At 36.7% G+C, this 12,597-nt stretch overlaps 1 protein-coding gene across 1 annotated transcript; it reads right to left on the bottom strand.

The window, feature by feature from the left end:
- Positions 1–1,123: 1,123 nt before the first annotated feature.
- LOC143874741 (Mitochondrial import inner membrane translocase subunit Tim17/Tim22/Tim23 family protein) lies at positions 1,124–12,040 on the bottom strand. Its single transcript, XM_077376914.1, has 4 exons — positions 11,738–12,040; positions 7,574–7,764; positions 7,369–7,441; positions 1,124–1,625 (listed from the first exon to the last, which is right to left on the bottom strand). Exons 1-4 carry the CDS (start codon positions 11,895–11,897, stop codon positions 1,540–1,542), a joined length of 510 nt encoding a protein of 169 aa, XP_077233029.1. The 5' UTR covers positions 11,898–12,040; the 3' UTR covers positions 1,124–1,539.
- Between the last annotated feature and the right edge of the window lie 557 nt (positions 12,041–12,597).

The raw sequence follows: 12,597 nt of genomic DNA, 5'->3' as shown, positions 1-12,597 counted from the left end.
GCACAATCCGAGCAAAATTCAGTGTGGGGGGAAAATCTGTGAAATTGAGTTTACCAAACACTGGAAAATCAAATTTTCATGGAAAAAGTTCTCTAAGGCCATGCTTGGCAACGATGAAAAATTATTCCATGAAATACTTGTGGGCCTAATTTTGTGAGAGGTGTGGAGGAGGAGAGAATTGAGTGGGCCTCAACTCTCAAGGCCATTTTGGAGAGGAAATCTGCTGCTCGATTTGCCTCTCTCCAAATATGGGTAGAGTGATGATAGATTTCGATAGATGCTTGCTAGAGTTTTCCTTCTTCTCCACTGGCTATTGCTTTTGCCATTGATAACATTTATAGCAAGTATTTTATAAATGAAAAGTTTATTTAACTATTAAATACCTTGTAAATGTAAATTTCTTAATAAGTATCAAGTATTTTATACAGCTTAAATTTCATTTAACCACTAAATTTCTTTATAAGTAGGGGATTTGCTTGGAAATTTCGCAGAAATCCATTTCACGGCTTATTTTTGCAGGAGAGAACAGCCACCTCAGATGAATTAAATAAATAAGACAATCTGCTAAAAAGTGAGCATGTGTGGCTGTTCTCTCCTGCAAAGTAAGCAGCGAAATTGCTTTATGCAAAATTGCCTAGCAAATCCCTTATTATATTACATACGTGTCTATTCAGAGCTAGTGATAGAAAGAAGCTATTCAAAATCTCTTCAACCCATCAGTTTACCTACTTTGCTTCTCAAAACCATAAGCACTTCAGAACCTCCTCTTCATCCCAGCTGTGGTTGAATCCTCACATGTTTTTTTTGTTTTCTTCAAACAACTGAATAAATTTATTTGAGAAAAGAACATACAAGCATACCCACCCACAAAAAAAAAACAGAACGTACAATCATGAGGAAACCCCAATAGAAACTGCTAGTGAAGAAAGATGTACATCAGAGATAAGAACCCAATATAGTAACAGATTAAAAGTGATCCCATGATTGCCAATATCCTCATAATTTCGGAGAAGTAGAGGGCATTCCTCTGGTGAAAGATCATCGGTTCTAGCCGTTGAATGTCAAGTTTCAGTCTGAAATGATGTTACTACTTACTACCAAACAAGAAAAATTGATCAGAGTATGAGCAATGTAATTCACTTAAGAAGCAGATAGTGATACAGTAATATCCATATTTGAAACTCTCGTTAGTCGATAATCATATCCAAGAAATCAAAATAATAACAAAATTGTCGAGAAGATTTCCTCTCGTAGATAGTATCCGCTTCATGTTTAGTTTATAACTTATCGACTTATTTTGACTAGCTCCAAATGTTCAGTTCCCAACAAAGAAACACCTTTGCAAAAGGATTTGAATGAATAGAAGGAGGGAGTCTGTCGAATGAAATTACCAAGTGAAAGGAATGCTATTTGTTTTTTGAAACCTCTCATTAGAAATAAGATAATGGCAGCCGGAGATTGGGAAGCTTTTGCCGTCTGGAGAACTAAAAGTTCATGCAACACAATGTAGAAAGGAAAATGGATGAGTGACAAAACTAATCAATCATGTCTGTCCAAAAACTTCTCAATCAGAACTGAAAACGTCGCAAAGCCTGCACAACCAGCACAAGCTGCCCTGGGCCCACCTAGAAGTTCACATGTTAGAAGGGTTAGCATGCCCACAATAGAAAAAAAAATAAGAAGAAGAACAAGGAACACTCAATGTAATCACCAAAACATGTTGAATTTAATATGTAGTTGCAAGATATTAACGACTTGAGGTAATATGTAGTTGCAAGTTATTAACGAGTTAAGGCAGTTCCAACTTGTACAACATACCATCTTTTTGTTCACACCAACAAAACAGGAGTATAAATGCTTTAAGCCATATTGTCCATAAAACAAAACATAAAGAGAATGCATGGACTGGACAGGAGCACTAGGATTACATTCCAATGCATGGACTCTTTTTCCATCAAAAGTATACAAAGCTTTGGTTCCACTGATTTTTGTTCGACGTTTTTTTCAATAAGTGCTAAGAATCCATTACAGGTGATCATCTCGCTTACTTTGAAGATTTCTTTGTGGGTCTTCAACTGGATAGGAGCACTAGGGCTACATTCACTCCCTCATTCTTAAGGAGAGTCTTTATAAGATTATGGCCACGGAGAGTGTTTATAAGATTACGGCTAGGGTGTTGCCAGATAGATTGCTAATAAATGCATGTACTTCTATCATAGATGCAGAAGGTGTCTTGTGCAAAGTAGATATGAGAAAAATGTATGATATGGCAGAATGGAGGTACCTAGATCTCATAATAAGCAGGATGGGCTTCGGATATCAGTGGAGAGGTTTGATAAGCAATTATGTTTCATCGACTCTGTGAATGGTTTGCCTAAAGAACCTCCAAGTGGAGGTGGATTTGTCAGGGAGATCCATTGCCCCTGACAAGATTTACGTGGTTCGGCAGTGTGCCTACGTCCATAAGATTAGTGCTTCACTATTTCTGTGTAGGATTACAAACTCTCCTTGTTCTAGGCCAAGAACACACAAAGAAAACCACACAACCCATAACCCTAATACGTGGCTTATATATCAATGTCACATCAAGAAAATTACCGAAATATCCTTTAGCACAAAAACAAAAATTAAATTTTCCTTTTGCGGCACTGCCCCAGAAACCCTAAGGCCAATAACATAGCCTTTTTTTATTTTTTTGAATAAGGAGATGCAGTTCTGTGTAGGATTTTGTTACAGATTTCTAATAGTGGTTGTTATTAAGAGGAAATTCTCTATACAAAATCTCTTGCAGTTGTTTTTCAGGATCCGATCTATTTTCTGCTAAAAAATATTCTTTTTTATCCTTTTCGACCAGAATCCCATCGACTCCTGAATCTTATTTTCTAGTAAAATCATCTCCAAGACTACAATTGTGGATTCCCTTGCTAAGAGAGGGGTGTCTAAATCTTCCATGTATGTGGTGTGATCACTGCCCCCTGATTAGTTTTGTATTTGTTTTTCGTAAAATTTACTTCTACCATTTAAAAAAAATGAAGCAGTTGATTTCCAAGATCCATTTCATTTGGCAGAAATTATCTATTTCAACTAGATGCTAGTGAAGATGACCATCTCCTGATTTTTTTTCATCATAGCCAATGCGCACCTAAGGATTCACTACTCAATCATCACCAACACCAACTAATTTTTGCTAGCAGAGTGAAAACCAGTTCTGGAAGGTCAATAGAATACATACCAATGATTAAAGGGATATTATGCAACATTAGAGAAACTGGAAATCAATCCTCTATTCGTAGGGTAAGGCACCTAATTAAGGATCATAACCTATCTATAGTAGCTATTTTTGGGCCTATGAAGGATGCCAAATTCATTTCCGGAATTGCTGAAAAAATAGGCAATGAGAACTCTTATGTCAAAGGGGATTGCCCTAAAAGTTAGTTCTTGTGGAAAGGTAATATAACTGTCACTCCGATGACGCACATGAGCCAAGCATTATCTGTTCAGTAAGTGGCTAATAACATAGATGTATTAGTATTCCAACATTGAAGATATTAGATGGTTGGAGGGGACTTCAACACCATCTTGAAAACGGTGAAAAACTTGGGGGAAGGATTGCTAATGCTTAAAGCTACGAATGAATTCCAGGATGTTGTAGATGCGCTGGCCCATAATGATATTGGATATGATGGCAACGTGTTTATAAAGAGCAACAACCAAACAGAGGAAGGCAATGTGAGAATGAGGCTTGACGAAGTGTTGGTCAATAGTTGGTGGATCAACAACATGAACTGCACCAAGGTATCCCATTTATCTCGTACTTGCTCGGATTATGCTCCTCTTCTTATATCTTTGATTGAGAAAAATATAATCATAAAATGACTATTTAGATTCCAAAAGAAGAGGACTTTGAAAGACAAATGTAAGAATTTTGTTAAAAAGCAATGGCAATCACCTACGGTTGGCAATCCTATATCGGTTATGGCTTTTAAGCTTAAAAGGCTTTTCAAAAAGTCAAAGATGCAAAGGATATTGCAGCCTTGATGGAAGATCGATCTGATATGAACCTTTCCAACGAGATTGACAGCGATGTAGTGGAGCAAAAAAAAAAAGAAGCTTGATCATGCTTTATTAATGGAGAAAGTTTTTCAGAGGCAAAAAAATTCTAGAGAAGTAGTTGAAGGAAGGGGATAAGAGCACTAAGTTCTTTCATGCTTCCATTAATGTCAGCAGAAAATACGGCTCTATTAGAAGAATCTGGGCTAATGATATGTGGGTAGAAGACCCTCAAGGAAATTCAAGAGGCTGCTTGTGACTGCTTCAGAAACCAATGGACTGAGGAGGGCGTTAATCAGGATGAGGATTTGCTGGATATATCATCCCCTCGGTGATTAATGAGGAGGATGACAATACATTTCTCAATATACCAGATTAGTACAAGGTGAAGAAAGTAGATTTTAGCCTTCCAAAAGACTGCTCTTGGAACCGATGGGTTTGATGGATTCTTTTTCAGACACAGCTGGGATACTGTCAAGGAAGACATAGTAAGGGCCATCGCTATGGTCTATGATATAGCCAACTGGGACTAATAATTATGTCTTTAAAATTTTGGCTTTAATGATACGTGGAGGGATATGATCGGGATAATGATTGATAATTGTTGACTCTCACTGTTGATTAATGGGGAGATTAAGGTTTTTTAAGTCATTTAGAGGTATTCGGAAGGGTGACCCGGTATCTCCAAACTACCTCTTCATTATTGGTAAAGAAGTATTGAGTAGAGGTCTTAATTTGGTTTTCTATAGTGGGAAAGCTAAGTATTGTTATTATCTGCAGAGGGAGTCCAAGCCTATATCCCATTGCTTTTTGCAAACGACACTATCATATTTTCTAATTGAGCTAGATCTTTATAAAACATCATGCAGCTTTTAAAGAAGTATAAAAGTGCTTCTGGTCAGCAGATTAATAGGAACATGAGTGGCTTTAAATGTGCAAAGGAGCTTTCAATACAAAGGAGAAACATTATCAATTCAATAACAGGTTTGCCATTCCCAAAAAAAATAAAATAACAGGTTTCAATCAAGTCAAGCTTCCCATCACTTATCTTGGTGCTTCGCTCTTCAAGGGTAGACTAAGAATAGACTTCTTCAAGAAGCTGGTCAATAGAAGCAGAGAGTAAAAGGTTGGAAAGGCAAGCTCCTATCTTAGGGAGGTAAATTAATTCGCTTGAACCATGTCTGATCTTCAATGCCAGTATATATCCTTTCAGTTATGAACCCTCCCATAACAGTGATCAAAAGAATTGAAAATATATTGGCAAATTTGACAAGCATTATTAACAGGCCTAGGACAAACTTTGTAAAAATAGGAAAATCTTGATCAATTTTTCACAGAAAGTAGTATAGCGAGCTATTTGGAATTTCTTTTCTATAAAGCTCACCATTCTCATGATCCAAAATCAAAGTGTGCATGGAAGATGCTTTACTGCTCTACTAGTTAAACATATCAAGAAGGAGCCAAAGTCAAGCACACAGCCTTAAGAGAATGGTTCCTTCCATTATATTTGAAGGGAAGGTGCAAAGGCGTATGGAGGGTAAAAGTAGGCCCTTTTATATAATGACCAGATCTATTATGGAATGGATTAAATACATTAGATTTATTATCAAACCCAAAAAACAGTGTTCTTTTATTGATTCATTGGCCTTATCCTAGTTTGGCATTGTGCAAATCAAAATTTACTCCTCCCAAGGGAATTTGGGTAACTTGAATAAGACCACTTGGAAAATTGCTTAAACTAAACATTGATGGTGCATATAAAGGGAACCCAGGTGAGTCTAGCGGTGGTGGTATTATTCGTGACAATAAAGCTTAAGGTGATTCTAGCATTCTCTTACTACAATGGGAAGGGTACTAACATGCAAATTGAATGTAGAGCATTATTAGATGGCCTTATGTATTGCAAGGCCACGAGGATCCAAGGAGTTTGGATTAAATAGGTTAGTCGGATAGCCAGGTGATATCAATATCATCCAAGGTAAGACCAATATCCCTTGGTTGATTCTTTACTAATGGCAGGGAATTGATAATTTAATGAGGGAAGTGAATCCTACCATTTCCCACCAGTACAAAGAACGAATCCCAGTGGCAGACACGTTAGCAAATTATGCATGTATTAATACGGATAATAAATATTTTAGTATGCGGTATCAGCTCCATAGGAAAACTAGAAGAGCAGCTCATTTTGATGCTTCAAGAATTGCTAGCTTTAGAGGGAATTTTTTTTAATGGTATTTAGAGAGAGATTATAATTGTGATGTTTTCCTTGGGTTTGGAGGTAAGGCGGGATGTCACCCTCTTGTATACTTTTTCTCTTATTAATAAAATTTAAGGTTTCAGCCCAATTTCCTAAAAAAATCCAGGTTAAAAACATCTCAACTCAACTAAGCCTTTGTCCCAAACTAGTTGGGGTTGGCTAATGAATCCTTTAGAAAAATTTTATGAAGAAGGCAAAAGGATCTACCAGGCTCAAATTGACTAAGTCTAATCCTGACACTAGTTGGGTTCGTCTACATGGATCATTTTCTTCCATTCTATCCTATCCAAGGTCATGTTCTCTATTATGTTCCATTAGTCAAGTCTTTCCTCACTGTTTCTACCCAAGTTGTTTTTGGTCTGCCTCTACCTCTTTTTACTCCATCAACTTGGCACGAGTCGCTTCTTCTCACTGGAGCATCCAAAGGCCTACGTTGGATATGACCAAACATCTTAAGCGGTGCTCTCTCGTCTTCTCCTCAATTGGTGCCACCCCCACCTTTTTAAGGATGTCTTCATTTTAATTCGATCTAACCTTGTGTGGCCGCACATCCATCTAAGCATTCGCATCTCATCTACACTCATCTTATGCACAAGCTGCTTCTTGGTGGCCCAACATTCTGAGCCGTACAGCATGGCTGGCCTCATTGTTGTCTTATAAAAGTTTCCCTTCAACTTGGTAGGTATTTTACGATCACACAAAACTCCTGACATGCTTCCACTTCAACCAACCTACTCTTATTATGTGGTTAACATCCTCTTCAATCTCTCCTTTCTTATGTAGGATTGAACCAACATAGCAAAAGATATCCCTCTTAGGTACCTCCTGTCCAGTCATATTTACTACATCCTCGCCCCACATATTTCTCATAAAAAAATCCAGGTTAAAAGAAAAAAAAAGAAGAAAAACTAATTTTTGCATATTTCTCATATATAGTCATGCTAAACTATCACCATATAATCGACATAAGTGCTAAATGGGCAATTACTACACAGAAGTTCTGTTTTTAATATCCTCATGTTATAACAAGTAATCAACACTGAGAAAAAAAAAATTATTACCCTTCGCAGATAATGCGCCACCAGTAACACACCCAGCAACAACTGTATTTACCGTGTCATGTTTCGCCCGCGTCTAAACAAACACACACACAAAATTAATAAAACCAAATCAATTCTAATGAAAGGCAATCAAATCTGAAGAAGATAGAATCACTTTAGAAAGATAGAATCACTTTAGAACTACTTTCTTTTTCTCTCTTCATACCTTCTCTACAATGCATTCAGCAGCGGAGAAAATCAGGCCCATCACTGCAAATGTCTTTGCAGAACTGAAACTTCTCCTCCCCATCTGTTTTGCTGTGTAAATGAATTGTTGCTTTGCAGTCATTTCCTCTTGCATTAAAGGGTTATCCAAAGCTCCAAGAAACAAACCCATGAACAAACCCAGCCCACCTCCTACAAATTACATATTAAATAGCCGATAAAAAAACAGAGTATGAAAGTTTGATGAGCAAAGTAAAAAAAGGATGAAAAACAAAGATCATCTATGAAATACACTTTAAATCCTGATATTTTAAAGAACAAGTAAATAAACAGTGTTAAACAGTCATTGCTTTTACTCAAAGTTTTTCTTCTACTCCAGTTTTCTTACAATAAAACACCAGTACACATGTTTCCACATTTCCTAAAACTCATCCCAAACCCATGATTTGGCGTCTCTACCTCTCAAAATGGTGCACCCAAATTCTGTTCTATTCTAGCATGCCAATTCACACCAGAAAGCTCCTCCAACATGTCTTTTCTAGTTCTACTTGTCTACAAATAGCAACCCAAAAGGCAAAAACAAGGTCCAGGATCATTCTCTCCACAAAAAAAGAAGCATTCTCTTTAACCATTAGTAAAAGCACCCTCAAAATACACAATCTCTCATCATGCTTTTCGTTTCCCTCCATTCCATTGCAACGGAACAGCAATGATGGCATCATTTCAATCTTCTTGCAAAGGCTTCCGTGGCCTACTTCGCTTTTCCTGCCACCCATGACAATAACGCCATCAACTAGAGAGGCAAACCACAGTAATAGAATCATGGCCCGGGAAGGCTACCTCCTTTATGCATTTATTTGTCGTTATTTTCATTTCACTACTCCATTGCCTCATTTTTTTAAATGGCCACTCTATTGCCTCCTCATTTCTTTAAATTAAATAGACCAAATCAGTTTAATATTAGACATGAATTTTTTGAGAAATAATTGATTATTTGTCGTGATTATTATCAGCCTTCATGATGTCAATTCATTTTTCACACTCATCAATCCCCTAAGGTATTTTATTGGTTTATTACACACCTTGATTCCTTAATGTATATTTATACATATTGCTCAAGTTAGATCACTAATCTATTTGATCCACACATCTTTACAGCAAATTAACTCCACCTCTTTATAATATAATATCAGTTTCCGATATAATGCATCATTGAACCACTCCTTCCTCTACTTGTAAAAGATTGTGGTTTTCCCTTCCTTGCATTAGTTATGAGATATGAGATTTTTGTCTTTAATATTCATCGTTTCTTTGATAGTAGGTGCATGAGTAGAGTCTAAAATTATTCCCTCGTATGTTTATTCATCTAGTAATTTTTATACTCATTTGCTAATTTATTTTGCTATAATAAGATTTGCATCATTCAGAAAAGGTTCAATCTATCCACTCCTTTTACTTATTTGAACAGTTTCCTTATAATATTTAGTTCCTTTCAGTTTGGCACACCTGAGTTCCCTACATTGTTGATCATTTCACATTGTTATTGTGATTCAGAAAGTACAACTTTTTATACATGCCCTATTGTCATTACACTCATTTCAACCTATTTTTATATGTTTATTCATCTAGTAATTTGTATACTCATTTGCTAATTTTTTTTGCTATAATAAGATTTGCATCATTCAGAAAAAGTTCAATCTATCCACTCCTTTACTTATTTGAACAGTTTCCTTATAATATTTAGTTGCTTTCAGTTTGGCACACCTGAGTTCCCTACATTGTTGATCATTTCACATTGTTATTGTGATTCAGCAAGTACAACTTTTTATACATGCCCTATTGTCATTACACTCATTTTCAACCTATTTTTACAAGCTAAGCATACCTACACAGATCTATATTACTGGTCTAATACACATCACGTCCTTAATCAATTCCCATAAAATAGATGGCCAGAATAAAAACAAAATATAAAAGTATTCACAACCCCATTATGATGACATTTCTCACACGCCTAAGATACCCCTCTATCATTCAGAAAAAAAAAAGATACCCCTTGCGACCCACCGCCTCCAATGCCACCCCGCCCATCTCAAAAATTCACATTGAACAAATAATTAAAAGCCACACATAAAAATAATTCAAATCACCGTAAGACTCTCAGTTTACACCAATTCACTAACTTTGCCCCCTTACTTACATAGTTACATTCATTCTAGTATAAGATCTGTCCCATTTCCCTGATCGTTGTTATACCTCCGTTTGCTTTCATGGAAGTAGAGAACCTTATAATTATACATAGTGAGCTCTCCTTAAACAACTACTCCTAGCTCTCATATAGTTCAGGCGCGCCTACCTAACAATTAGTCACCTCCTTTGTCGAAGTATCTTTCCTTTTAATTGGGCAGTTGTCTACTTAGACGCAAAGATCGCACGTGACGGCCAACAGGTTTAAAGCTTAGGTTCACTTGAGGATTTGGATTTTTAGCCAATAGGAAATAAGGTAATGGTGGGATCATGGTTAAGTTATACCCGGTGGTAAGAAAGGTCATGGGGAAAAAAGATATTGTGGGCTATAGGCTGATGCGGACATCCCCCACATCTAAGTTAAATAAACACTTCTAAATAAAAGTAAATCCTATATAAAATAAATAACACACGCCCAATAGAAAGAAAAAAATGTCTAAATCTAATGGGTAAGATGACTATATCACATTAGGTCCTTCTGCGTGGGGAAGAACTGGACTCCATCGAGGCAAAGTCTGCAATATGATGTCTCACATACTAGCGAAGTCGTCGCAATTACACCGCATCCAACCACAAACAATGGAGTAGACAACGATCTCGACAACGAATTATGTATCTCCAGCAAAATCCATGGTGGATCTCCGTCAACCGAACATCCATAGCGTAAAGAAACGATGACAATAAGCTCTAGCAAATCTCCAAAGCTCTGATGATTACCAGTCCAATCACGACTCGATCGTATGGAGGGAATGCCGTCAATAGGGCCATCATGCTGTAGACGTGCTATCTCTAAAACTGACTACAACCATCTCGTTCTACTCAATACTCATTGCAAACTTACTAGCGCCTCTCGATGTACCTCCTCAATATAGCAAACAAAGGCGTCGGCCTCAGCAATGCCTTTCCTAGGACAGGATATAGAGGTACCGTGTAGGAGTTGTGGAATGGGAAATGCCACAAATGGTATCAAAGGAATGGGTCATGAAATTATAGTATGAAAACTCTGTCATGGATAAAATGAAGTTACATGGATGATATCCCTCACCAGCTCAGCACTTCCACAAATGCCCTAAGCTATGACTGATCACTTCTATCTGCCCATATGATCGAGAGTAGTATGCACCCAACTCAACTATACTAAGACTTTGTCCCAAACAGGTTGGCTATCGAGAGTAGTATGCACTATCAAATTAATATATAACCCATAAATTGCTCCATAAAATAATAAAAAAATGAGACATATCAGAGAGTCTAGCTACACAAAGCGACATGAAGTGAGACTTCTAAAAGATTGTCATTTTCCTTCCTTGCACCAATTACATCATACATGATTATATCTTTGGCGTTCATCTTTGACACTTGGAGCACCAGTTGCCTACAATCAGTCCCTAAAATGTTTATGCATGTCATCATTTATATATAATACTTGTCAATTTAATTCACTAAAATCAGAATTATGTTTTTAAAAGAAGTTCTATCAAATCAACCCTTTTATCCATTTAAACAGTAATTTTATAATGTTTAGTTGTTTCAAAAGCCAATCACACCTCCTGTACTCTTCCACATAGAACCCATGTAGAATCCAAAACTCACAATCTAAAAAATAAATGAAAGAAACACAAACAAAAAAAACTAACAAACAAGTAAATAAACAAGAAAAAAAAAAAAAAAACAATAAATGGAACAAAATTATAAACAGCCCAAGCCCACCTCTTCAAATTCTTGCATACAAATCCCATAAAAAACCCAAAAAATAAAAAAAGAAGCCCACAATAGACCACAAACAAAACCAATCCTGCCTTCTAGAAATCACACATAACAGAACACACTAAAACCCTAAAACCCAAAAATAAAAAAAGAAAAGGGAAAACATTAAAAAGAGTTTTTTTTTCTTTGATTTTCTGAAACCAAAGCTTACCCATTACTCCACTAACGACACTTCGAACTGCACAATTATTCCAAATGTCTTGGCCTCGGATTTCTTCGACTGTTGGTAATCTCAACGGCTCTATTGGGGGTTTTTCTGTTTCATTTGAATTGGATGAAGCAACTTTAGATTCAGACTCTGAGGTGGCCATGTTAGCTCAATCTAGAGAATATGAAAAACCCACAGAGATTTAAGAGAAAAATGTGGAAAAGGAATCAAAATAAGCAAAGAACAGAGATGATGCCGCCACGAAAAGTATTTTTCTGCGGCTCTTGTGTTATTACATCAGATCGGTGTATTAATGTTTCCCAAGACACTGAATAAGACTTCTGTTATTGGCACTTGCACGTTTTAATAACTACACGAACTAAACTTGTCTTTTCGTGTTAAATTGGCTCGTAAGAGCATTTTGGGAACTGTAATAACCTTGGTAACAGCTCTCTAAATAATACATGACAAGATAATTTAGTGCAATTATCAAAACTTGGTTAGGCTGATATCATTCCCCACTGGAAAAATACTGCTAGTTTCCCAGGACACTAGAAAAAGCCTACTATTATTGGCACTACCATGTTTTGATAATGACAGGACCTCAGCTTGTCTTTTCTTTTAGAATTGGCTTGTGAGAGCTTTTTCGGAACTGTAATAACCTTGTGACAGCTCTTTAAATGATAAAAAAACAAGATAATTTAGTTCAATTATCAAAACATGGGAAACTGCATGTGGGTCAAGCAGTTTGGTGATCTGGACCGTTAATCTGTTGGACCCCACAGAGATCGGGGACAAACAAAAAAATCTCAGCACCGAACAATCCTAGCCCTCTGATTTTTGCAAAATCTTTTAGCATTTTT

The sequence above is a fragment of the Tasmannia lanceolata genome, unplaced genomic scaffold (genome assembly GCF_043159265.1).
Source record: "Tasmannia lanceolata isolate RefF3 unplaced genomic scaffold, GAP_Taslan_0.1 ptg000002l, whole genome shotgun sequence".
Classification (NCBI taxonomy): Eukaryota; Viridiplantae; Streptophyta; class Magnoliopsida; order Canellales; family Winteraceae; genus Tasmannia; species Tasmannia lanceolata.
Note: the sequence above shows the minus strand (reverse complement) of the source record. Positions and strands in the feature narration are given on the sequence as shown.